The 27,385-nt window shown below is 46.6% G+C and overlaps 1 protein-coding gene across 2 annotated transcripts in view; it reads left to right on the top strand.

The window, feature by feature from the left end:
• Window positions 1–8,635, top strand: part of Kcnk10 (potassium two pore domain channel subfamily K member 10) — a 127,271-nt gene extending 118,636 nt beyond the window's left edge. For both annotated transcript variants that reach the window (XM_040274794.2, XM_021723721.3), the window contains exons 6-7: window positions 4,679–4,821; window positions 6,646–8,635. In XM_040274794.2, coding sequence (XP_040130728.1) covers window positions 4,679–4,821; window positions 6,646–7,266 — 764 coding nt within the window. In that variant the 3' untranslated portion in view covers window positions 7,267–8,635. The remainder of the gene's footprint in view (window positions 1–4,678; window positions 4,822–6,645) is intronic.
• Window positions 8,636–27,385: the final 18,750 nt, after the last annotated feature.

The following is a 27,385-nucleotide window of genomic DNA, read 5'->3' as shown; positions in this document are numbered from 1 at the left end:
TAGCATGGAGGATGGCCTGGGTGACCTGCAGGCTGAGCTTCCTCATATTGACATGAAAACCGCTGCCTCTGGAGAAGTCGTTCTGGGTATGCTCAGGTGCAAGATTTAAGGTTGGGAGATGAGCACTGTCTAGAGGGAGCACAATTTATTCCTTAATCTTCATTGTAAAAATAGAAGTCAATGAACTACGTTTGAGGGAGTGAAAGAAAACCACCATCAATTTCACCCAGGGATGGGGAGTTTAAAAATGAATCAAGATTTGGCTTCATAGTGCTTTCCCAAGGTGTGGTAGGAAGGCAGGAATACCAGGAGGCTTCTATTCCACCTCCTCCTTCTTCCCTGTAGGCATGGTTCTAGATGTTCAGACGGTCATTTTCTTTTCTTTAAAAAATTTTTTTTATTTGTTGATGGACCTCTTTATTTCATTCATTTATTCATATGTGGTGCTGGGAATTGAACCCAGTGCCTCACACATGCTAGGCAAGCGCTCTACCACTGAGCCACAACCCCAGCCCAACAATTGATCATTTTCTACTTCAAGAAGTGAATGCTTTGATCAAACAATGCCATCATAAGTTCGAAATGGTTGAGCAAAGTGTGTGTGTGTGTGTGTGTGTGTGTGTGCGTGCATGTTTCTTTGATCAGTTCCTGGTTAGCAGCAGCCTTCACATTTTGGAGGCTGAGCTCCCAGGCAGGCTGTACTTTTGTCTAGTGTGTGTTCCCATCAGTGCCTTGAATTCTCCATGTGGTGTAGTGAATGTAAGGAGGATGGGTAACTAATCTCTGGGAATCTGATAAGAGATGTTGGAGGCTGGTCAACAGAGTATGGGTGCCTCCATGTTAATTCTACAACATAGATAACTGACAGCTCCAACTGTGCAGATGAAGACCGAGGCCCACTTTGTAGAAATGGTAGTATTTTCCTCTCTTTCCTTTTTATGGGTTCTAGGTGAAGAATTAGCAAAGTCAAAGCTATTAAAAGTTATTTATAGAGCTGGGGGCAGTGGTGCAGTCTGTAATCCCAGTGACTCTGGAAGCCATGGCAGGAGAATTGCAAGTTTGAGAACAGCTTCAGCAAATGATTTAGCAAGACCCTGTCTCAAAATAAAAAATAAAAAAGGGTCTGGGGGCTGGGCATGGTTGCACACACCTGTAATCCTAGCAGTTCGGGAGGCTGAGACAGGAGGATCTCGAGTTCAAAGCCAGCCTCAGCAATTTGGCAAGGTGTTAAGCAACTCAACAAGACCCTATCTCTAAACAAAATACTAAATAGGGCTGGGGATATGGGTCAGTGGTCAAACTCGGGTAATGGGGATGTGGCTCACTGGTTTAGCATCCCTGGGTTCAATCCTCAGTACAAAAAAAAAAAAAAATTACAGAATGCCTGGAGCCTGGCAATCTTTCCTTGTGCATAATGCTCAAGCACTGCTGACTAGAGGCCCTAAGCTTTGGAGAGAAACTACACAGAGAAACTGAGAAAAGTAACAGGAACAATTGTAGGTGTATTAAGTATAATTTCTTAGCATCATCCATAGCTGGAACATGGGAAAATTCAATTGAGGTTCCAATCTAAAGTACATTTGTGTAAGGACAGATGGAATTTAGAAGTATTTCAAAAGTATTTTAAGTATCCCCAAGCATAATTTGCAATGTGTCCCAAGGACTATGTATTATCAAATACTTGTGATGAACCTTTCTCTCTAAGCAGTTAGCTCAATTCAGCCTGTTAACCTGGGGGCACAAATAGCAGATCCTGAGTAAGGTGAGATTTTGATACAGATGCTCTTCAGGTATGAATTACTAGCCACTTGGACTGAGCAATGGTACCCATCAGCACTTCACCACATCTTCACTTGCCCAGTGAGTGTGTAGCCTACACAGTCCTGGGCATCCACACGGTTTTAATGTCCTTGCTTATCAGTGACTACAGAGCCATATTTCCTTTGTTTCTGTAGAACAGGTGCTTAATCATTCACAGTGCTGAATGTCATTAAATCAGGTCTTTCTAAGTTCCAGTTTCCAGGGCTTACATAGACCAATATGCAGACCGCACATCTCAGTACCCTTTCATGAATACAATCATCTCTGCATCCACAGGAATTGGCTCCAGGACCCCTGCAGATGCTGACTCTGCAGATGCTTCAGTCCCTTTCATAAAAACGGCATAGCATTTGTATTCCGTCTATGCACACCTTTCCATAGACTTTAAATCATCTCTAAATGACTTGCCATACATAATACAATGTAAAAGCCATGTAATGATTGTTATACTATATTGTTTAGGGAATAATGAAAGGAAAAAGGTCTACGTATTTAGGTCAGATGCAAATTTTTTTTCCCCAAATATTTTTGATCCACTTTTGGTAGAACCCATGGATACAGAATGCGCAGATTCGGAGGGCCAGCTGTAACTCTGAGAGTGACTGGGAAGCCAACCCAGTCATGAAAACAATATTCACGACTAGTCATTGAGAGTCGCAGTGATCTGACATGGTCACATGTAATCAGAACCTCCACCACCCAGGGATGAGCTGGTTTATTTTGTAGCTGACCCACTCTGGGACAGCCCAGGGGCATACTGGGAGCACACGCCAAACTTCAAGTTCCCACTGAGCTGATGAAAGGATCTGGGAAGGGTGGTTCCTGCATTGTTCTGGGGACACCCTGGGTTGGGCAAGGTAAATATTTACTCTCAGCCCAAAGGAGAAGGCTATAGCTTTTTAACACAGAAACAAAAGAAATCTCAAAAAACACTCAATGTTATAGAAACTCAGATTGTATTCTAAAGAAAGCTTCGAGGAGAGCTGACCAGGGACTGGACACACAGCCCTGAGGCAGTGAATTTCTCACCTTAGGAGGTGGCAGTTAAAGGGTTATGGAAAATAATATTCCTACAAGACAGCCCCCACCCCCTGGGAAAAATGGAGGGACAGTGTGACTTGGCAGGAGGGAGAGGAAATTAGCCAAACGTTAAACCTCTCCCAGAACATCCTCTCCCAGTAACAATGGGCCTGAGGGAAAAAGCCACCTTTCACCCCTTCCCAGGTTCAGCCCCAGCACCTCCACCAAAAGCAAATATTCACCCCTTCCCAACCACAGTGGTTCCTAAAGGGAGCCCGTGAATACTGAAACACTGGGCCCTGGACTTTCACCCTTTCCCATTGCAGATGAGTCCTGGAAGGAGAAAAGCAAATAGTGAAGCTTTAGGTACCAGTGGGTCCAGAGGAAGACAATAAACAGTGAACACTGAGTGGTGAGTCCTTCCCAGGGACAAGGAGTTGCAAACTTTTTACAACTGCCTTCCTGAGTTGAAGTTTTAACCTGAACAACTAGGTCCCTGACTGTCCAAATGGCACCTCCGCAATCTCCAAGGATTAATTCATGACCTCATTGTAAACTATAAAACCCAGACTCCTTATGTAATCCCGGGGGTCATTTCCACACTTAGAAAGTCAGCCCTCCTGTGCCTGATGGGTAGACTTCACTGCAGAATAAAAGAAAGCTTGCTGTTCTGGAGGTTTGCTTCCCATCTCCTTCCCTCCTCCTGCCACATGCTTCCGCAATAGCTGTCAATCCCTTTCGGGCTGCGTTGCGGTGTGGGTCTGAGCGTGTTTAGAAGAACCACAGGGCCCAGTGTCTGACCACCTGTAGGTACTCAGTATCTGACTTCTGTGGTGATAGATGTGGTCACAAAGGAGCAATTGGAAAGCCTAGCAATCACTCATCACCTGATACTGTAATTCCTAACATACTGCTAGTACCTGTCACCTTGGAAACAGCTCCTGCCTGCTTTGCTGGGTAACAGTGCTTCCGAGAGTGAGAACCAGGCCGCTGTCAGTCATTCCACTGAACTTCCTCACTTCCTTAGGAGAGTGGGCTGGGCTTGGAGCCTGTTTTGCATGGCTGCCCTCAACAGTGCTTGCAGGAAGGCTGGAATAAATGGGCTAATTATTTGGAATAAATGACTTGTTCTTTCAATGAAACAGCTAGTCAATACCATCAGGCAACTGGCCAATTTGATTTGATGGATTTTTAACTGTAATCCTTATTTATAAAATAAAGGGATTGGACTAGATGGCCTCACAGGTCCCTTTTAGTTTGAGTTTATGGTGACTCTAATTGCTCAGCCTAATTGACCCTTTGGATTAGCATCATGTAAACACCATCTCTTAGCATTACATCGCTAATTCAAAGATCAAAGCCTCTGCAAGGCCGTGGTGCCTAATTCCACCCATCTCTTGGTAGATTCATGTGCACTTCAGATGGAAATGGTTCTAAGAGTTCAAAACCACCTGGGATCATTTGAGGATTATTTGATTTTTATTAAAATAAATTTAGAGAAGTGTAAAAGAAAAGAATGACAACTGCGTCTGGGCTGAGGTGCCTTAGGCTGAAGTCATTCCTCCTCCATGCTCAGGTGGAGAAGAGGAGGGTCAAGTTGGCCGCTGACATTTGTCTGCTACAGGTATTAAGGTTGGTGATCAAGAATCAAAATTGAGACCCAAGTCAGGCTGTCCTGGGGAAGGGACCCACAGCCGTCCTGTCGGTTATACAGCAAGCTCAACTGCTGAGTGTCATATGATGGTGTCAGAGCATCTCTGCCGCATAGGCTGGATACATTTGTTCTGCAAAGACCAGATGCTAGATGATGGCTAAAGTAACGCTTGGTTGTTTTCAGGGGGAAACGCTGGCATCAATTACCGGGAGTGGTATAAGCCCCTAGTGTGGTTTTGGATCCTGGTCGGCCTTGCCTACTTTGCAGCTGTCCTCAGTATGATCGGAGACTGGCTGCGGGTTCTATCCAAAAAGACAAAAGAAGAGGTAGGCCCCCCCTTCCAAACTACAAGTATTCCTGACATCAGATTAGCTGCCATCAGGAACTGCCTCCTCTCTGTGGGCTCCAGGCAGATCTCATAGGGCTTTCCAGTTTTGAATCTTTACCTCAAATTGACTAGAAGAGCCATTATTTCGAGAACCTTCTTTTGGCAACTGAGAAAATATGGTGATTCCTTACCAGTCCATGAACCCTAGGGATTCTTGTAAACAACAACTGATTTTTTTAAAAAAAGGAAAATGAAAAGGGGGAGGGGAGTAAATTAAAGCAGACTCAGGCAGAGGGAGATGTGCACTTGTCCCTTTTCAGCAAATCAGACTCCTAAGGAGCCTAGGAGAGCTGGCCTGTCCTTCAGGGCTCAGGTCGGCGTGGGAGTGTGGCCCAGGTGTCTCTGGGTCCATTTTCTAGGAGACTCAAGTTGTCCAACAGTGGCCTGCCATGGGGAAGTGGAACCAGTTGTCCCCTTTCATTTGTCTTTTGTGTCTGCCCCAGTTGTTGGACCCACAGAGACAGATTTATCTCTATGGCCACGGGCACAGTCTTTACTCCTGTAAATTTATATGAGGACCCACACATAAGTGAGAAAAGGAAAGATGAATTTTGTGGCTTTAAAAAAATCATGCAGTTCTCTAGGAACAGAGGAAAAGAAAATAAGAAAGCAGGACAAATGGAGGAGAAAGAAAGAGCTAAATGAAAGAAGGGAGAGAGAAGAAAAGACAAGAGAGCAAGAGAGGGGACGGTGCCTTTAAGGGGAACTGTTGTCCTCCTTCTACATAAAGGGCCCCAGGAGAAAGTTGCTGAAGGAGAAAGTTTCCCCCTCCTTCCTGGACCCACATGTTCCTTTTCCTGGCTGCATAAACACTGTCAATGCAGTCTGATTCCCCAGATGGCTAACTGATCAGCTAACCAAAGAGGAGGGAATGACATGAATATTGACTTTCCTAAATGCAAAAATTTGAGTCACTTATCTCTATAGGGAAGGACGGGACAAGTACCGTCTGCCCTGTTGATGAAAGGCCAAGAAATCTGGGTGCTGATCCTCTGGCAAAACTTCACTTTCTAAGAATATAGGTTCTGCGGACGTTGGCAAAACAGGTCCCCTTTCCTGCACCCTGAACAGGGGAATTTGGTCACCATTTGCCCAGGAGGGTCTTCTTCAGCCAGGGCAAGCCCGGTAGCCTATGCACTGTCCAAATATAGGGTCAGAACCCACTCTCACATCTTCCCCAGGACCTTGGAGGTTCCTAGGACATAGGAACTTTCTGTTTTAAAACCAGGACAGTCCCAGGCAAACTGGGATGAGGAGTTTCTCATCTTACCCAGATATAGATATTGGAAGGACAGGGAAGGATAAAGGTCTTGCTCAGCACCTTTTTTGAGGGGGTCCAGGACTGAGTTAGGTACATTTCCTTATTTGGGGTAAAGAGAGAAGGTTAGATTTTAGATCTGATCACCTCTGCTTATGTGGGAGGAAGGAGGCCATATAATTTTTTAAAAGTTAGAGACATGACAAAAAGCTGTCACCTCTTACTCAGCCACCATCTCTCAGTCTCAGGCGTCCTTTGGATTCTCTCCACGTGCCTCCTGGAGCCACTTTAGTCTCTAGCCAATTTGTGGTGGGCATTTGGGTGGCAAAAAGGACTAGGGCAGAAGTTGCATTTGGTCCCTTTCCCTGGGCATATGCTCTACCCCCTTCTGGGCTCCCTAGAGACCACCTCCCCCCGGGGACACCCGAGGGCTGCGGGTGCTGGGGGCCCCCCGGGAGGAGAGGAATTTCTCAGTGTGTTGATGCTCTTCCGTCTCTTGGCCAGGTCGGTGAGATCAAGGCCCACGCAGCCGAGTGGAAGGCCAACGTGACGGCCGAGTTCCGGGAGACCAGGCGGCGCCTCAGCGTGGAGATCCACGACAAGCTGCAGCGGGCAGCCACCATCCGCAGCATGGAGCGCCGGCGCCTGGGCCTGGACCAGCGGGCCCACTCGCTGGACATGCTGTCTCCAGAAAAACGCTCCGTCTTCGCCGCCCTGGACGGTGGCCGCTTCAAGGCCTCTTCCCAGGAGAGTATCAACAACCGGCCCAACAACCTGCGCCTTAAGGGGTCGGAGCAGCTCAATAAGCACGGACAAGGGGCCTCCGAGGACAACATCATCAACAAGTTCGGGTCCACGTCCAAACTCACCAAGAGGAAAAACAAAGACCTCAAAAAGACCTTGCCTGAGGATGTGCAGAAAATCTACAAGACCTTCCGGAATTACTCTCTGGATGAAGAGAAGAAGGAGGAGGAGACAGAAAAGATGTGTAACTCGGACAACTCCAGCACAGCCATGCTGACCGAGTGCATCCAGCCTCAGGCTGAGCTGGAGAACGGAATGGTACCCACAGACACCAAAGACAGGGAGCTTGAGAACAACTCGTTACTTGAAGACAGAAACTAAACGTCAAAGATGTTGGACTTGGACTAAGCATTGTGTGGTCTTTTTTTTTTTTTTAAATATTATATATATATATATATTCACACTGAGACACGTGCCTTAAACAGACTTCTTATTAGTCCAAAATTACATAGCATTGAAAAATATATTTCACTGTGCCATAAACGACTGAAAGCTTGCTCTGCCAAAATGAGTCCAAGAACAAGAGGTTCATTTCAGATAGCAGCCGCAGGACACACCGGGGGCTCGCGCTCCTGCACACAGCAAGCAGGTGCACGTGGCAGGCTCCACCACAGGTGGGAAGGTGGATGCAGTACCACCGTGCAGCACTGCCCTGGCACAACACCTAGACAAGGGCAGCTGTTCCTTAGGCCAGCCTCCGACAGGAACAGTTGTGTCTTTTAGGTTTCCTCAACTTACCATCCGTGATATGTCACACGGTGGTGGCGGGGGCTGTTCGCTGGTGAGCTGGGAACTAACTGCAACTAGGTTTAGAGCTGACGTTTTGGCATGTGCTCTGAGCTTGAATTTTGATACAAACCATTCCGTGCGTAATACCTACTCTTTCTGAGCTCCAAATGAATGTCCGTGGGACCCGAGAGCACCTGGAATTTGTTGGAAGTGGATCAGAGCACACATATTAAAAGGTGCAATTGCTTTTTCTCATTACAAAAGAAAAAAAAAAAAAACAACCACAAACCCATCACACTGTGGAGATCACCTTATCCGCTGACAGAAGCCCACTGAGTAGTGTCCTTCTCACAGGGGCCGGTCACCCGAGTGCACCTGGCTGCATTGGTGGAGACTCAGCCTCAACCACTGCATGGTTACCAGCGAATCGTGCGCTTTCCTCAGTGGGTGTGATGGTGAAAATGAACTGATTTTGAGACGTCGACGTTCACTTTTTTACGGGGTGACTTCAGTGATAACTCGTTTTGATAAGAGGGGGGAACATACCAAAACTATTGCCTTGCATGATGCCAGTGGCTTGCTGTTCTGTCCAGCCGATTCTCAATTTTTATAAAAATAGACATCCTGCATTTCTGAGACGTACCGAAGAGGACCATGGCATCTTTCCATCTCAGGGCTTCTTGTCCCTTTGGGTGTCTTAGGGTAGACATAGTCTTGAGACCCAATCTTGCTACTTCCAAACACAAGGAAAAATAACCCCTCAACCACCCCCTGCTTAGTAAGATTGAAATGTTTTAATTGCTTGCAGTTAAGTGCCATTAATGTCATCTAAAAAGTAATACTTAAAGGAAACATTTAAAGTATTTTGTTCATTTTTATGTTTGGCTGTTCCTTTGTTCTGGAAGCCTGGCTTCTTTTCTCTTTGCTTGTTTCTTTATCTCATGTCTGTTTTTTTTTTTTTTTTTTTTCACTAAAATGGCAACGCTCTACTGATCCTTTCAAGGCAAACGACCACGACCAACGTGTGAAAAGTAACGATTGTTCCCCAGGCTAGAACTTTCGGCCAAGCAAAGTGGAGAAATGGCTAGTCACAGGTTTTGAGAGGATGATCTTCAATAGATTTTTTTTTTTTTTTAAATCAGAAAGGGAAAAAATATACATGAGGTCATTATTCTGCGTGTGCCTCAGTCTGTGTCGTAATTGGCTGTCTGTCCTACTGGTTCAAGTTAGTCGTTTGGGCCACACGTGGGCCTGGAAAACTCCAGGAGGTAGCTGGTCGGGAGCCTTCCAGGCACAGCCACACCCCCTTGGGGGTTTTTTAATGGGATTTTATATAACTACTCCACCAAGTGGACTTTCCAAATGATCACACGACACAAATGGAGACGTACAGAAACCATCTAGCACTTCCGACTTTCAGGGGAAAATTATGCCCAGGGCAGTCTTTTGACAGTCAGTACCACTGAAGACCCATCCCTGCCTCTTTCCCACACGTGCACGGCTCTCCCTGCCTGCAGCATACGACAGTCCCCCTGGCCCAGCCCCAAACCTTTAGGCTCTATAGTTAAAGTTCTGGCATTGCTTTTGAAAAAGAGCCAAATAAGGATCATCTATGGCGAGACCTTTACTGTTCTCATGGTACTGAGCAGATGCTTGGGAAACCGTGTGTGTGCAGGTGTCGATGTTGGTTTTTACCATGGGACTCAGTCCAGCCAGGCCCAGTGTGTTATAAGGAGTTGGCAGATAACTGGAACTTCCTTATTCTGACAAGTTTGTTTCCCAATCAACCTATCCATGGATCTCATTTATTTGGGTTTCTACCCCATAGTACCTCGGTACCTCTTTGTGTGTTAAAATTTCAGGCCCTACAGCCAGATCTGGCAAAGAGGCTCCCCCCTGTCATTTATCCCATGTCTTCTGTGGGCCAGATACTGAATCAGGCACTTTATGGATGTTAGCTCACTGAAACCTCACTACACCACACATGAAGTATTTGCAAACCATTATACATGAGGACATGGAGGCTCAGGAAAGCTAAGTAACTTACCCAAGGGCACACAGCAAGAAGGCAGTAGAGCTGGTATTCAAAAGTATGACCAAAGTCTGCTTTCAACTTTGCTACAATGTCTTTTGTGCACTCTTCTGAGTATGTGTGTGTGTGTCTGTGTGTGTTTGTGTATACATGTATTCTTCAAGTCTCATGAACACAGTTTACAGAGATGAGGGGAAGAGTTGGAATAATCTTTACCCCTGAGAGGGCATGAGGTCTTTGTGTTTTACACAAAAGGCCTAAAGGGTTGCCCTTGAAGACACCTACTGTGCGCTGTTATGGTTTGGTTTTGAAAATACTGTATATGGCACTTTTTCTGTACTGTCACAGATGCCCTTTGAAGGTACTCTTTGCACTTTATTTGCCTACTTTGCAGGAACCCCAAATACAGCAGGAATAAAACAGTTCAAAGCACCAAGCTGCATGCTCTACCAAATGGAACAGGTGCGTGTGTTGGCGTGTGCATAGATGTTTCCCCAAAGAGTCCAATCTCAGCAAAGACAGAAAATCAAAAATTGCCTTGAGTTGGGAGCCTGGGAACCTTTGATAGAACCCCTTCCCTGTGTACGATGGGTACCAGGCCCTGCCAAATCATCAGAGACCACCTCTGTGGAGGTTGATCCATTAAATTCCCATGGGCATGTTTGGAAAACTCTGTTCTCCAAAGGAGCAGGTCAGAGGGAATAAGAGGTTGGATTCTTCCCGCTAAGATTTGAGGAGTCAGTGGTCTAGAAGTTACTTGAATGTTACCTTTTCTTGAGATGGGGCTGGATAGCCCATGGAGCACACGCCATAGTGCAAACCTGCCACGTGTTCTGTACGGTGCATCGGCACCACGGGCCCTTCAGTCTGCACCCCTGCCCCACCACAAACCTCTAACCAACACCTTCACCTTGCGCACGGGAAGAGCATGTCTGGCATCTTCAGTGGGTGGTCATGTTTCTCAGCCGACATGGCACTTGGGTACTCAGTGTGGCGGTTTACTGCTGAGAGACAAGGGACAGTTTGGGGAGACCAATGCAACTTGATATTTGGTCCTAGCCCAGTAGTGGTTTCAGCAAGGTGCGATTTTGGGGTAGGGTTGTATAGTGTGTGGGGTGCCTGGAACTACTGTGCTCCACAAGTCACAGCCTATCACTGTGGGCACATTAGTTCCCGTACCACATTGGCACCTCAGGGGAGTGGGGCGCAGACAGTCATCAAGGGCCCTTTTTGTTCTGCAGTTCTCTCACGAAACATTTCCCCCCGCCCCCCCCCCCCCCCCCCCCCGGTCTGTGAGCCAATTAAGAAAGTTGCGAGTTGGATTTATGAATACTGACTAATGGTCTCATCCATTCTAAGGGAAGGTGAGAACTTAGTCTTCTGCCCTTTTGGATTGTGTTTTCTGGTTGATAGATGGAGACCAGATATATTTCAGAGAATGGTGTCCAAATTTAGATTATGCCCTGTGTAGTATCTCTACCTTCCCCTGTAGCTCAGTGGCACACTGTCACCCGGAGGCGGGGGGGGGGGGGTATATGCTACACGGGCATTTTTTGCATGGTGTTAAGACTAGTTAAAGAATTTTAAGCCTTGCTATTTGCAGTCAGTTGTACTAAAATTATCCCTTCGATTACTTCATGAATTCATGTACTTTCATGTGTCTCTCTCTCCCTCTCTCTCTCTCTCTCTCTCTCTCTCTCTCTCTCTCTCTCACACACACCCACACACACACACACACACACACACACAGAGGAAATGGCTATTTTGAGTTCTGTGGGGACTATTCCATGTTGAAAGTCTTCGTTGTGCTAAACGTTATCAACCCGCCCCCTGGTCTCCCTCTGAGACGATGTCATTTCCTGGCTAAGTGAAGGCCACATGTCTGTCTGCTTGTTTAGGAAATCAGTGACCATGTGGAGGGCCAGGGTGTGGGTGGGGCAGGTTTGGACTTGCTGGATCAGGTCGGAATGTGAACCACCCCATGGGTATCACAGTTCAGGGACCACAGGGAGGGAACAGGACGACAAACACGCAGAGCCCTCTAAGAGAAGAAAGGAGGAACATGTCTACATTGCACTCCACATCCCTGATTCTTGTGTTCTGCCAAGATTTCTAGTGGGGGTATTCTTCCTCACTGTTATGATGCTGTGGGGTGCAAAGCCAGTGGCTGAATGAGCAGAGGAAGCTTAAGGGCTAGTTAGTAACGGCCTTTAAAAGAAAAACGCAATTCTCTGAAGCAAAAGTCACCCTAATTTGGCGTGTTGATTCTGCAATATGGAAACTTTGAAATGGCATGCTGGTTATGTCATATGGCTCCTGTGCACCCTGCCCTGTGTGATAGCTGGCAGACTTGGCAGACCTGTCCATGCTCCATGTAAACCTGGGCCCTTCCAAGACAGTCTGTGGTCACAGACATCAGTGCAGGGGCATGCAGAAGAAATGAGAGAGAGGCGTCTGGTTTTAGTGAGAATGATTTCATTTTCACAGGTGCCAGAGGTTTAGAATCTCCTTTGGGTTCTTGGTTCTTAAGTTAAAAAAAAATCTCAAACAGTTCCCCATGCATTGGAAAACCACAACAACAAAAATTCCTTCACAGGACTCCTTCCCCCTCGGGAGCCAGTGGGCCTGTGCTACAGAGGATAACTTCCAAACCTCTCCTTCTCCACCAGGGTTCTGAGCTCCAAGGGAGGAGGTGCAGCGGTGGTGCCTAGAAGTGATATGCAAACTACCCAGTGTGCCAGCCCCAGCCCCCTTCCCACCCCAGTCTCGAGTCGCAGGCAGGGGACCCAGTGATGAATGATGGATGATAAACCTATGTGTGGAGTTTTTAACCTGTTTTCTCTTTGTAGGATTTCATGGTGCTTAAAAAAAAAAAAAGGCATTTTACAGATAATGTGTGTTGGGGGGATTTCATAATGTTCTTAGGAAAAGTACAAAAGCAAATTGGCTTGTGTCATTTCAATAAGCTGTGCTGCTATTGTCTTTATTTGATGATGTATTTTTTTTTTTAATGATGGAGAAAATTGCAACAAAGACCTTCTGGAAGATCCAATCTCATGCTTCTCTTGTGTTCCTTTCTCTCATTGGTGCTGTGCGTGGTTCACAATAGCTGGGCGGGGAGCTCTGCCCAGGACAGGTGTGCTGGCCAGACAGCACAGGTGAGGCCCCGGTCCTAGCTTGAACTCACTCCTTACATGCAGTTATCAGCAGAGACTCACTGGAAGGAGGAGGAGCCCCAACTCCCCTAGAAGAGACATCTTCAATAACCCAGTATTGTCGCTGCACATTTACTTTAATATCCTTATTTGTCCTTGAGTTTGATTGGATGTTGCTGGGGGTGGACATCATGATAAATCACATGTTCTAGGTGAAAAACTGGACATTGTGACAGGAACAGCTGCTTGTGTGCTGATCTTACTTTCTAGTTGTGTTTGATTTTGCTATTGCTATGTCTGTTCGTCAGCCACAAGCTTATTAATAATGGGCAGAGATAAAACAGCTGCCACTTTTGAGCACCTGTTGTGTATGAGGTACTCTGCTAGGCAGGTCACAGACATCTCGTTTAGCCTTCCCAATGAAAGAACACATGGAGTACCTTCATCGTGTGGGTAAAGACTTTGAGACTCAGAGAATGAGAAACCTCTATCCAACTCAAGTTTCAAATCCGAGTCTCACTGGGTCGTGGAGTTCACGAGACATTTGCTTTGATTACTTCTCCAGCAAAGATGATGGGGTTCTTTCAGACCTGTCCTCATCGTCTCTCCCCTCCAATTTGTACCATGATGTCAAAGGTACCTTCTTGGCTGTGAGTTAGAGCAAGGTCAAATGCCTTGGCTAACACAATCAGACTGCTGGTCATGAGCTGATCAGGGACCGATTTGGCACATATTTTTATTGTTTTCCTGGTCTTGGCACAATGTAGAGCACATGTTAGGAGCTCAGAGTGATCTTTACAAATTGCCAATAGGTCAGTGCATCTCTTTGGCCTTTAGGGTAAAAGCCAAGAGTACTGACCTCTGCATGAATTTCTGTTTCATTATGCACCCGTCTCTGCTACCACCATTCTGAATGACTTGCAAACTCCTCCATTGGTCCATTATTTCTTCTATCTCCAGGTCTTTGCCCCCCACTGTCACTTTTGGAAGTCCTGGTCACTTTTGTGCCCCCTTTCCTATTCTACCACCCAGCTCATTCAAGTGCTTTGGGACACAGTGGAAAGCTGCTTCTTGCTCTTCCCATCTCTTCAGAGTGAGTCAGTTGCCTTCAACACAGCCCCAGCACCCCTTGACTGGAGTGTGATTTAGGTGGGATTTAAATTGATTTTTTTCTTTCTGCTATAAAAGATTATAAATTCCTCGGGTCAGGGAATGTGCCTTTCATTTCCATCCTCAGCACCACAACCTCAGCCCCTATTTCCTGACACTATATATAGACCACTGATTTACTGGTGAATAATTTTAATGCCCTCATTGATAACATATTTGCATCTTTCAATGCAGATTTAATTTTTTTTATGACTTGGAAATCATCTGGAGCCAAGGCTGATGGCATAAGTAACTTATCCAACATCTAAGTATTATTTTAATAAAGCCAAGTGTGACTGCAACATAAGGAGTTTAATTTGTATTTACAAAGAACTCTAAAATTTTCATTATTGATAATTGTTGAAACAACTAGACCGTGGAAAGATGCCTGCTTTGAAGAGCAGCTCTCATCTATATATAGCTAATAGAATGTTTATTTACAAGCCAATCTTATTATGACAGAGTGAGTTGGAATCTTGATGCACTGCATATGAGATTATGCTTCGTGGGGACGTCAAACACATGGCAAGTGTGCCACCATTTCTTACTTCTATGCCCAAGGTAGACCTCAATCATCAATCACAGTATTCCTTCCCCGTTAATCCAGGTGCATTCTTAGAATACCTTTTAAGATCATACTCCCAGTTAGAAGTTCTCAAAATATGGTCTGCAAGCCCTTATACATCCTTGAGATTCTTTCAAGGGTCCATGAGGTCAGAGTTATTTTCAAAATAGTATCAAGATACCACTTGCCTTTCCGCTCTCAGTCTCTCCTAAGAGTACAGTATTTAGACTCAAATAACATTAGTCACTTAGAGGACACAGGCAAGGGGATCTGATACCTTTTGTTGAATATCAAAAGAATTTTCCAAAATGATAGTAAATGTGCCTGCATTTCTTGGAGAATTCAGAAGTACCTAAATATAACAATTTTATTAGAAAGCACTTCCTGCTTAACCCCACAGGAATGTGGTCATGAACAGTGTCTCTCTGGCCCTGCCCTAGCTACTCCATGGGCCATATGGCCCTTCAGTTCCTTTCTAATAGTTCCAAGAGTCCCTGAAGGGGACTCACATGTGCTCTGTTTCTTGACCACTGTACCATGAGGGTAAACTTTCTAGAAGCCTCTCCAGTGCTCCAGGACTAGAGCAGATAAGATGGCTTTTCAATGATCTGCTGGCAACAACAGTCACTCTGCTTTTCTCGTTGCCCATCCTTCCCGTATTGGGAACTTCTAGAGGGAGATACCGCTGCCTTGCCCCGCCCCCCGCGCCTCCCATCGTTTTCATGGGCCTAGCACAGAGCACAGCACCTGATTGGAGCTCAAAAGATATTTGCTGAATAAACAGCAAATCCAAACCATTGGTCTTCAGCAAAGGGGCTCTGCAGAGAGTTAGAGAAAAAGAAGAGAGCTCAAATCTGGGGTGGGTGAGCTGGAGGGAAGGTGAGAAAGATGCAGCATGTGAGGGGAGTCTCAGACAAGGGGCGCTGTCCAGCAAACAGCACCTCGGATCATTTCTGCAGTCAGAACACTGACCACAATGGCCACTTTTACCAGGCTACTTCCATGAACTTGCCTCGACCTTGGAGCCAGAATGATGTAAACATCCTTGGAACAGAACAATTCCAACTTTGAGATGACTGTATGAATTTGAGATGGCACACAGGTCAGCATCCAGCCCCTGTCTTTATGTGAAATATTTCAAATTCAAAAATAATTTATTTTAATTATACATATCTTTATTTTGTTTATTTTTTTATGGCACTGAGGATTGAACCCAGTGCCTCACGTGTGCGAGGCAAGCGCTCTGCCGCTGAGCCACAACCTCAGCCCCGATTTCTAGGTTTTTATGAGCTAGCTGTTCTTGTAAAGAAAACATCATTGGAAGAGTTCAAAAGCAAAAAAAGAAAATCTTTTCTCACACAATCTATATGGAAGAATCCTGTTTATTATAATGAATTTTAAAGACCATTATACCCTTCATTGTTGTATTATTTGTTATTTGAAATCATTCTGGATACATAAGGATTTTTCTTCACTCATTATGTGATAACATGTTAAGTATTTCTCAACATAATAACCTATGTTCTTATCTGTAAACTGCTCACATCAATGGCCCTTTTGAATTATTTGCAAATGCCTGAGGCAAAGAACAACCACAGGACCTCTCAGTAAGTATGAATTTATTTTCTAATGAAGAACCTTGGAGAATTCTTTTCCTGGAACCAACAGCACCAGTTGCAAACGTAAGGGAATGGAAATACATATAATGCGAGTACAGTTTATGGCTATGCATTTCAATATTTTATGTGGAACATTCATCTATGCCTTAAAGAACATTCTGTTCTTCAGTTGTTTTGAATCCATAGAAAGAAGAAGAGTAATGGACCATTCCATTATTTCTACTAGTGAATATGAATACAAAACAATCTCTCCACTCCATTATTGCCCGGGTGGGGCAGGGCAGGGGGAAGAGAGAAATAACTAATGGCAACGGTAATTGGCCAAGGATGTATAATCCACCTGTTCACTGACCCAAAGTCTAGGGAGCTCTACGAGAGTGACAGGGACAATGGGGCTGTGTTCCCTGACCTTCAGGATCTCACTTGTAGGGGTAGGTAGCCCTGTGCTATGTGCTCAAAAACAAACAAACAAACAAACAAAAACAACAACAACAACAACAACAAACTGTCAGTAAGATAGCATGTGATTAGGTTCCAAAGTTCCTAAAAGGAATGATCCCCAGAGTGATAGGAATTAAGAGGGCCTGAGGATCAGTGTGCAGTCAAGGATCCCGTAAGTGGTGGAGGTGGAGGATCCTCAGGCAAATGTAGGCCCTTTAGGGAGCAGAGGAAGAGGAATGGCTCCAAAGCACAATTCTGTGTCATAATTTTCAAGGTGGATCCTTTGGTCCTGAGGATGCTCTAAATGCGTTCTCATATAGGATCACTTTGCTGCTGTGAGACATTGGCTGTGAAGCGGGGGATGCCTCAAAATGACTGAAATGAGCCATCAACTCTAAGCCAAACTTCCAGGACACACAGAAGATCAACTCTATGGGTCACCGATTGCCACAGGAACGGTGACTCCTCCTGAAAGCAAGTGTGATGGCACAGGCCGAGTACTGACGCTTCTCCCTTCTCCCGATAGTTCCCCCTTTTCTAGTCTTGCATCAAGAAGATCTCAGGTGCCCACTTCATTTCCTCCAGGGAGGAATACAGAGGCAGGAGTATTCTGGGCTCCTTGTTTCAAGACCCTGACCCACAGGAGGATTTCCCTTCACAGTGGGACTTGGAGCGCGTGGCTGGTTAATGCAGGCTCCGGTGCAGGTCAGGGACAGTGTGAGAGGTCTGGGCTCCCCCATAGAAGGGTGCCTGGGCACAGCCCCTGAAGAGAAAGGACAGAGCCCTGGACTTGAGCAGAGGAGACTCAGGTGGGCCCTGACAGCCTGTGTGTGAGTAGGGCGGGCAGGTGAAGGGCCCTGGGATTCTGGCCCCCAACTTAAAGGGAAGTAAAATCTTCCACCACCATGGTAGGAGGCTCTGGAAAACAGAAATAAAGGGCTTTATTACTTCTTGCTCATCTGCCCTCTTTCTGTCCCTCTTCTGAGCTCAATGGTGGTTCTTCTTGGTTTGGACAGGGGTCATCTGGTTTCGTCCCTTTTGTCCTCCATAGGCGATATGAGGAAGACTTGTATCCGGGAGACACTCTGTATGCCTATGTCATGCCAGGGACAGGGAATCTCTTCAAAGAAGGGTTGAGGGAGGCAACTTCCTGTAACTGGAGGCCAAGAACATCCCTAGCTGAGCTTCTGCTGCCTAATCCCTCCTGCCTTGGCAGGTGGGTACGGGTGGGGCCGGGAAGAGACCTCCTAAGTGCTGAGCATTGCCTGCCTCCTGCCTTCAGATAAAGAAAGACAGAGCAGAGTTGGGGGAATCCTCATGGGGAGAGGATCCAGCCAGCCCTGTGACCCAAGCAGGCCCAGATTCCACCCCAGGCCCACCCAGGGTTGTGTGCCCTCCGGGAAGCCAGATGTGGGTTTGATGCCCACTCTTGGGGCCCTTCCCCAGTTTGGCACTGTGAGAGCCGGGGCGAAGGACCAATTTCCTGTCCAAACATGGACAGACTTATTCCAGAAAATGGGTGTGTTGAGGAGAGGTATGGGGTAGATCCTTGTCTCCTCTCTTCCCCTTTCTCTTCCTCAGGCCTCTGGGGAGCTCTTAGGAGCCATAAGCTGAAACCAATCACAATAACTCATCCATTATGAAAGGGGCTGGATAATCTTGCAAGGTACAAATATTTTTGTTTCTTGAATTTTCTTTCTTTTCCTCACAGTCCACACCCTGAGCATCCCACCGGCCCCAACACAAGTGAGAGAAGGAGGTGACTGGGAGAAAAGCAGAAATAGCTTAACACTTCCTTGGGTTTTTATTTCTTCAAAAGCCTCAATCCTTGGGTGACACCAGTACTGAAAGTGGTCCCAGGAATCTGAAGGTTTTTCTGCTCTTATATTCTTGCAGGAGAAAAATTTTAAGCAAGACACGAACTGTGGTGAAAGTAGAGCAAAGTTTATTAGAGGAAGAAAGGAAGACACCCTCAAGGGAGAAGGTGGATGGATCCTCTCAGAGAGGAGAGAGACATCTGCCCCCTTTTGTTTCTAAGTTTTATTAAGGTCTCAGGGAAGTTTCTAGAGCATCCCACAGACCTCTCATTTCTTGCCTCTTATCAGATGTCTAAGTCCCTGTTGCTATGGTCTCACAGGTACCCAAGCAAAACCCGTGGGGGAGCATTTTACTATTCTAATGAGATTAAAATGACATGCTAAAGCTCTAAAGGCAACTCTTGGCCTCACTGGTTCTAACTGGAACTTATTACACAGATTTCATAGTTGGTAGGTTTTGCTTTTAATTACCTTGTTTTCTTGGGTCTTGGAAACTTTGGTCTGTGTCAAGGCCATGAGAGCACCCCCTGTCCTTTTAGGATAATTGGTGTTCTTATCAGTAAGGAAGAGTATTAATTTCCTCTGTCCAGAGGAGAATCCTAACGATAACAAGTTGTTTGTCAAGCAATGTAGCATCCTATTGACCTGAGCCAGGGCAGGGCCAGAACTGCCTTAGATAAACTGCTTTTCGCAAGAAAGTGTGTGTGTGTGTTGGGGGAGGGGGGAGCGCATAGGCCCAGTCTATAGAATCGTCCCCTTAACTTCATGATCCTGCCGCTCATATTATCTGCTCCTATCAACACCGACAGCGTAGTAAGACAGGTCCAAGTAGAAAAGATATGGGGTACACAAGAAAACGCCTTGTGCAAGCAAAAAGGCAAAGGAATGTAGCTGCACTGGGTGCGGGGATACTCCAGTCTGGGAAGAGAAAAGCGAAAAGAAGCAAAGAGGGCCGGGGCAGGACCCGAGAAGAGAGGCCTGCCGTTGTGTACGTGGGAGGATGGAATCCAGGGTTCTGCTTCACACTTGGGGCATGGATTCTGCAAGGGTCAGAGGGCGTTATTTCAGTGTGTCCGAGAGAGGGGCATGGCAGGGTAAGCGGAACCCACTGTGCAACAGGGTTCAGGGAGTCCCCACCGAGCTCATCTCACCCTGGCAGACACAGGGGAGGCATGTTGGAAAGGAAAAGGTAGCCTTGGGCTTGGGGAGGGCCAGGCTCTGAGCAGGTGAGAAGGTTGGGAAAAAAAGACTACGGAAACAGTCTAAAGCAAGAAGAGGTGACCTGAGGTGATTAATGACCATAAAAGACGACCCCAAGGGAACTTGACCAGCGTGACCACAGAGCTGAGGGACAGTCTTCAAGGAGGGAGTGGCCCTAGGGCACTGGGGGCCTGGTGACTGGCTCCAGGAGACTCTTTTCTGCTGGAATTTCTGGCAGCCAGCCCTGCCCTGTGCTCTACAAGAGGAAGAAGGATTTCTTAGGTAGAGGAGGCAGCCTGGGGGACTAGCCCTTCCAAGGTCTGGCCAGGCATTTATGACAGAACAAATCACTTGCCGCTGTGTGGGACCAGGGAGGGGAAGCCCACTTGAAGACTTGAGGCCAGACACAGAAGTGCTCGGCTTCAACTGGGCCCATCTCAGGTCACGTCAAGCGAGCATCAGGACAGAGCAGGTGAGTTAGCATGAGATTCCATGCTGAACCCAAGCAATAGATCAGGTTTTGTGCCTCTGCGTGAACAGCCCCAAATTTTGTGCCTCTGCATGAACAGCTCTCATCTGTTGAAGGTGAGGTGAAAAATTTTTGTTTGTGATTACCAAAAGGGAGACAAATTAAGCAATTAAATGGGACTTTACCAAAGATGCAGAGAACTGGCAGATGAGAGAGGCAGGAAAGTACAGTGGGGACTCCCTGTCAAATAAAAACTATGTTCACAGCTCCCCAGCTTCTGTATCTTTAAATTAGGCTTCCCGGTCTTTTCAGACCAGAAATCTAGAAGGTATCCCAAAGATAATTAGAACAAAGCAGCAGGTGGCCACTTAAAATATTTAAAAAAATATAAAGAGGCTAGAATTTTTATATTAGAAACCCCTATAGATATTGTGCACACATGCACAAAACTAATGACTGTGCTATTAAATACTTAACACAAGTATTTATTGAATATTTAATGTGAGTTATTGCTATTACTTCTACTATTATTATTTTTATCCTCTGCTATTATCTACACAGGAAAAAAAACAACTGATCTAGTGGGAAAAAAAAATAAGTAACTCCGTATTTGGCCACTGCAGACTTTTGGAAACGTGAGAAAACCATTGGGCTTGTGCCTGGAGATATCTGAAGATTCGAGGCCAGACATGGGGAGAGAGAACAGAGAGGGAAGAGCCTCTTGTTTTATTTTTAATTCTTTTTTTTTTTTTTAATTTAACCCTAAGAGAAAAGGAGGAGCCTACCAACAATTGCTGACTTGCTGAGGAGTTCAAGCTCAACCATGTGTCTCTACCATGTGTCTGGGGGGTAAAAACAAAAATGCAATTGTTACTATTTGCTGAGGAGGGGATCCTAGGCACACCCGTGCCTGAGGTCACAGCCACCACTAGCCGGTGGTGTCCTGGCTGCCGCGTAAAATCAAGACTTGCTTAACTCCATTTTTCTCACATTCTTCTTGTGGCCATGAAGCCCTTGATCTTAACACAAAATCCAGGCCATAACAGAAGTAATGGGGGCTCCGAGAGATGCCACCTCTTTGTCGTTCTCATCTCTCTGCAAGGTCACTTGGGTGAGTTTCTTAAGGCCAGGATGACCACCACCCACTTCAGGGGTTAGGAGTTCTTTCCCCTCAGGAGGAAGATGAGCATCAAGCCAGGTGGGCATCTTCTGCCCGTGGAGACCTCCTCTCGAGCTCCGCTCTCCCAGGAGGAAAGCTCTCAAGTAGCAGCAGGGCTGGAGCTGCCTGGTGCCTCCTAAGGACTCGGTCCCCCTTCCTGCAGGTCCATCTGAGGCGAGGAGGGTGAGTCAGCTCTCAAGGTAAGAATGGCTGTAATGCCAGAGTGGTGCCAGGGGACATCAGAATATTGCTGGCTCTGTCCCTACCTGTTAGCCACCAACGCTGAGCACCCGGGATGGGCACACAGTGCGGAATGAAAAAGATGAAGCAGCTAAGGACAAAGGAGTGCTGGAGGGGACTTTACCACCCTGTGTGGAATGCCATCCCTAGGCCACACTGAACCTCCCCTGCCCTCCATGGGTTCCTTTTACCCAGTGTGGCTCCTGGAGAGAGAGAAGAGGCTCGGCAGGCTCTCCTTCCACCTCTCCCTCCTTCCGGGTTCTCCCTTCTTACCAGGCGTCAGCTCTGTGATCAATGTCTCCCATGCCAAGGAACTGGGGCCTCACTCAGAGGTTCCTCTCCTGCACTTTTGACAGGACCTGGCTGTAGTCAGGGCTGTTGTCTCTCCTTGTCACATGTTCCGAGTGCACCCTTTTAAGCATCCTATGATTCTATTCAAAAATACCTCTTGGCGTACGATGAGCATCATTTCTCCTTGGAAGAGCCAACCTCCATTTGGTCTTTGGAGGCCGGGAAGTGAAAACTGGGGGTTATAACAGAATTTGTGTGTGCTTTGGAAATCAGTTTCTGCTCTGTGAAAGCTTTTAGTTTTTCCTTCATTTTTTTCTTCTCTTTTCTTTTTTCTTTTTTTTTAAAGTCCATCCCACAAGTCGTTCAGTGTCTGGGAGAGGCAGTGATGACTAGTGCAGAAATACACGTTGGGTGGGACGGGACTCGACTCAAGGGCGTGCCCTTCCTTAGGCAGGGCTGTGATAAGCAGCAGCATTGCATCCCAAGGCCCCGCCTCGTGGAGAGTCTGCAGTGCAGCTCTGCCAGGCCAAGCCAAGTCCCCAGAGGCCCCTTTCTTGGGTCCCCATGAGCCAGGAAAACTTGTGTCCTCACCAGACATAGCATAATGACAATAAAGAAGTGGTTTGTCTCTCAGAGGCTGGAGAAGCCCAGCCCAGGGACTGGGAAGCCCACTCAAGTCTGGATATGGATTCCCACAAAGGCCCAGGTTTGTTATTAAATACAGAAGTGGTAGAACCTTCAGGAAGTGGGGCCTAGAGGGGAGGGTTAGGTCACTGCAAGTGTGTACTCCAGGGACACCCTCTCTCCTTTCTCTGCTGCCCAGATGCCGTGAGGTGAGTGGCCCTTCCTTTGGGCACACCCACCATGACGTGCTGAGCTCCCACAGGCCCTAAAGCAACAGAGCCAAACCACCACGGACTGACACCTCTGAAACCATGAGCCAAACAAACCTTTCCTTTCCTCTTTTGACTTTCTCAGGTATTTTGTTATAGTAATAGAAAGACGACTAACACATAACTCTATTAAATTCTAGGAACATAAATAAAACAATTTTTTTTTAAAAAAAGTGGTTTGCATTCTCTTGCCCCCAGCACTGTCATTTGAAGCTCACTGCAATCAAAATCCAGGTTCCTTCTGCTCTTGCAGCCTGCCAGGGCCCATCATGGAAACCTCAGCTATGTCAGGCACCTGTGGCATCTCTACTGTTCCAGGTATCTTTACAAATATCAAGTCATTGTTCCTCTTTACTCCCAAACTCTTCCTCAGGAGTCAGCTACCTCAGTCCAGTTGGTCTGAATTCAACAAAGCCATGGGCGGGGGGGGGGGGGGGCGGCAGCTCCCATTTTCCTAAAGTTAGAATGGTTGCAACAGTCACAAAACAAAAGTCGCCTCTGCTGTTCTCCAGGGCTGCAACCCCTCAGATTTCTCTCCAGGAGTCCCGGGAATCCCTGAGAATGACTTTCTCAGGCAATACTCATCATTATCCTCTTCACTTGCTCAGCTGGGTGATGCTGCCAATGTTCAAAGTGGCAGGCAGGACAGACAAGATGCCAGAAGCTCCCATGTCTGATATTTAGCTATGGGACAGATGTCCAAGGCAGGGGTCAGAGGTTTTTGCTTATGACAAAGGCATTAAAAACGCTGCCATCAGTCTTGGCTGTTGCTGCTTCTGTCCACAGCACCCTGAGTAACCAGGGAGCTGCCACATGTCCTGTGCCTGTGTAGCAGTGGGGGACCAAGAGTGGACCTTTCTTGTCATTTAACTTTTGCTCACGGCCTCTGTAACTCATGTTCACTTTTCTCTTCGTAGGCTGAATCTTGCAAGAAACCAGGAGAGGGGATGTCTCAGCCCTTTCCCAGGGTAGGGCTAGGAGAAGGGATATGCAAGGACACTTTCCAGTCCCAGCAGGGATGGAAGGAAAGGGGGGAGGGGATAATCAGATCCAATCACAGCTCCAATCACACTGCAGGTTCTCCACATTCAACTCAAGGACTGAGACCTGCCAACATGGAGGCGGAGAGGTTTGAGGTCACGTAGTCTATCTAACCTCCACAGAGCCCAGGTGGCCTCTGCCGTCATACTGGTCAATGGCCCTCTCCTCAGCTGCAGTTTGCATATTCCTCACATGAGCGGGAAAGACTCCAGAATGGAACACAGTATTCCTGATGGAGCACCTAGCCTTGTGTGCCAGGTTTACCTGGGTTTACCCAACATAGAAAGCACTGTCTCTGGCACATGCTTGGAGCTCCCGGGAAGAGATTTCGGAAAGGTTTCTCCTTCCTCATGTCCCCTAGCGGACCTGTGCCCGTCACTGGAGGTTGATAACTCTCTTGTGGCATCCAGCCTGCCTAGCCGCTCAGCCAGCTGGCACGCCACTAAAAGTGACAAAGGGGAATAAGAGAGAAAGGAGAAAAGACACGAGGAGAGAAAACACAAAATAGGCACCTGCCAAGAGATTGGAGGGAAGCAGTAACACACGGAGTGGTTTCAAACCTATGGCTCCTTCTTCTCAGGAATGGCTGGGTTTCAATTGCAGGGAGGGAGGAGATAATTATTTTTTTTTCATCACCGCTTTACCCAACAAACATTTATTGAGTGCCTACTGTGTGCCAGGCATGGTACCCCAAAGTGGAGTTCCAGAGAAGAGTTAAAGCGTTGTTTCCATCCAAAGCAGCACCTCGCTGTCTACTGGGGATGAAACCGTGAAGCTGATCAATGCCAAAGAATGTGGCCACTGAAATGAAAGAGGCCTGTCCTGGGTATACAGGCGTGTCACACACAGGGGAAGGAGGCAGGACCCCCGGTAGCTTTTGGTCTGAGGGTGGGAGTGGGTGAAGTTTCCAGGCAGAGCAGATCCATGGGCAAAAGCACAGAGTATGTGTTGGGGTGGGCTCAGGAGCTGTGGTCCATGTGGAAATACCAACATGGGCACATGGGAGCAGTCAGGCCCTTGGTCTCCTCAAAATACCATGTTAAAGAACTTGTACTTTATCCTCCAGGCTGTGGGGCAACACTGGAGGTATGAGAGGAAGGGTGAGGCCAAAGAAAGGAGTCCAATCAGAACTCTGTCTAGGAACAGAGGCCCAGAACCACGAGGGAGATACAGTACCATGGAGGTGGGATGTGCCTCCAAGTGTGTCAGGGAGAAAAGGCATTTGATAATGGGGTTAAAGGAACTTCTTGACCAGGAAGAAAAGAGCAGCGCTGAGACCCAGTCCTAGTTTAGAGCTTTGACTTAGTGGCTTCTCCTTAGAAACTGATTCTACAATGTTTTCTGAGGTCTTTTCTTTTCCCCCTTGGTGTGAACTTGAGATGGGAGCTGTAGCTCAATCTAGTCCTTGTTTCATCTTCAACTGTGTACATACTTATTGGTCACTGTGCACTAGTACTCCGGCCTCTCTCCTTTGCTTCCCCTCCCTCCCTCTTCCCTTTCCCTTCTTTTCCTTTCTTCTTTCCCTCTCTCTTTCCTCTCTTCCCTCCTCCTTCCCTTCCATGTCGATCAACTGTCCATTCCTAAACGCAGGCAAAAGTTTATTCTTTCCATCCTGGGATCTTCTGACCCATGTGCCTCTTAGTTAAGGCACAAAGATGTTTCTCTGTATCATTCATCCTTCGGCGAGGCCAACTAGGCAGAACTCCATTGTTGGTGAGCGCAGAAGAGAAGAGAATAAAGAGTGAAAACATACTGGAAATCAGGATCGAGCTAGCTCTTCTTTGTAGACTCTGGTTATGAAGGGGTCCAGAGTGGAGAAACCACAAGAGAAATCCATGATGTAGAACATCAATCAAGTGGATATAATCAGGATGCGGATGCTGGATGTTGACTCTTCTTCCAAAGGAGCATCACTACCATTTATTGGAAGAATTGCTTAAAGTGTTTTGAAAACATCTGTTTGGTCAGCAATGGCAGCAAGCCTCTCAAGCTGTACCAGTAAGGTTGCTTCCCAAAGTCAGGTTCTCACTTCTATTTCTCTCTAGCCCCAACAGTTCAGCAGTTTTATTCTTTTTTGTTTTATCAAGTCCAAGCAAGAGAGTTGCAGAAATTCTCCTGCCATAGGAGACATTAAAAGGCAGAGCCCCACCCCATCAGAGCCCAGAAACAGCCTTAGAGGTGAGTGTCACATCTGTTTGACATGTTTTTGGGGAGAGTACCTCTGGGACAGGTTCTGACAGGTGTGAACTTCTGGCCCTGGATTACATGGGAACACAAAAGCGAGAACAGTTTACCCTGTTTATTTTGGACCACAAAATAACTTCACTGAGATGCGCTCGCTGAATTTTTTCAGGAGTTTTAAAAAACTTTCTGTGTCTTTCCACTATCTATTGAGAGTCCTACTGCTAATTTTACATAGTGCTTCATCTGTGCTGGTAGACCTGCTTTCTAGTGACCTCCCTTCCCCTCCTTCCTTCCATCTATCCATCCCTTCTTTCCTTCTATATTCATTGGTGCTCTGCTATGGGCTAGGCTTAACTGGGATGCTAAGTTCAATGACCTACAATCGAGTGGGAGATGAACAAGAAAATGAAACAAGTAGCAACTGCAGAAGAAGAGTCGAGCCTTCACTTGGAACGTGAGAGCAACCCAAGTCTGAAACTCCAGAGCCCCCGAGGCGAGGCCCTCCCCCAGGTTGGGGGCTGCTGTGGCTTCTTACCTCTTCCAAGGTTCCGTTCAGTTAAACTGTCTTACGACGGGCTGATCCTCTTGCCACTTGCACTTGCATGTCCCTCAGAGACACAGCCTCAGCTTCTCTCTGTGTGTGTCTGACGACACCGTGACTCTCAAGGTCAAGATCTGACGTCTGCAGCTCTCCTCTACTTTTTTTCTCTACCTGTGGTTTTTCATAGGGTTTGCTCCATCCTTCTCTGTGAATTTCACAATGACTTGGGGTCAGAGTTTTCCAGAGGAACAGGTGGCCTGTTTGTTGTCTTAACACAAACTTGAGGAGAAAGCTACGTACGTTGAGGAGCGGGCACAAATGTGAATTGTTTTAGGCAACCGTTGGTGCTTCAGCAGGGCTGGGAGGGCTGTTGCCTTGTGTATCTCCAGAAACCTCGAGGTCTAGTTGGAGACCTCTATTAGACAAGGAGAAAAACAGTAGAACATTTTTGAACTGCTCTTGCACTGTAGAGGGTTCATTGAGTCGATAGCATGCTTAGGAGTAAACTTGAAAGCAATGGGATTTTTATTGTTGACCAGAATCACTTTGTCTTTCTCAATGTAAATATTTAAAGAGAATACTGGGCCTCCTAGCTTTTGATTCTCCTAGAGGAAGATAACTTCCCTGGAAATATGATTTTTTTTTGTTGTTGGCATTCAGTTAGGGACAAAGCCTTTAGCCTACCTTCCAAACTCTCGCTGTACCACAGAGCCCACATGTACCTGCCAGCCGCCTCTAAGCCATACAAATGTAGTTTCTATTGTTCTTCAATATTACTTCCACAGCTAAGCAAAGGAGGAAGAGATTACTCACTTGGCTGATAGGAAATGAAAATAAGTTTAGGTAAAAAGCCAAGGAGACAGTTATATGGAGTTCTTACTCTGTCTCTCACTTCCCACTTCCATGAGAACCCAA

Source organism: Ictidomys tridecemlineatus, chromosome 5 (genome assembly GCF_052094955.1).
Source record: "Ictidomys tridecemlineatus isolate mIctTri1 chromosome 5, mIctTri1.hap1, whole genome shotgun sequence".
Taxonomy (NCBI): domain Eukaryota; kingdom Metazoa; phylum Chordata; class Mammalia; order Rodentia; family Sciuridae; genus Ictidomys; species Ictidomys tridecemlineatus.
Note: the sequence above shows the minus strand (reverse complement) of the source record. Positions and strands in the feature narration are given on the sequence as shown.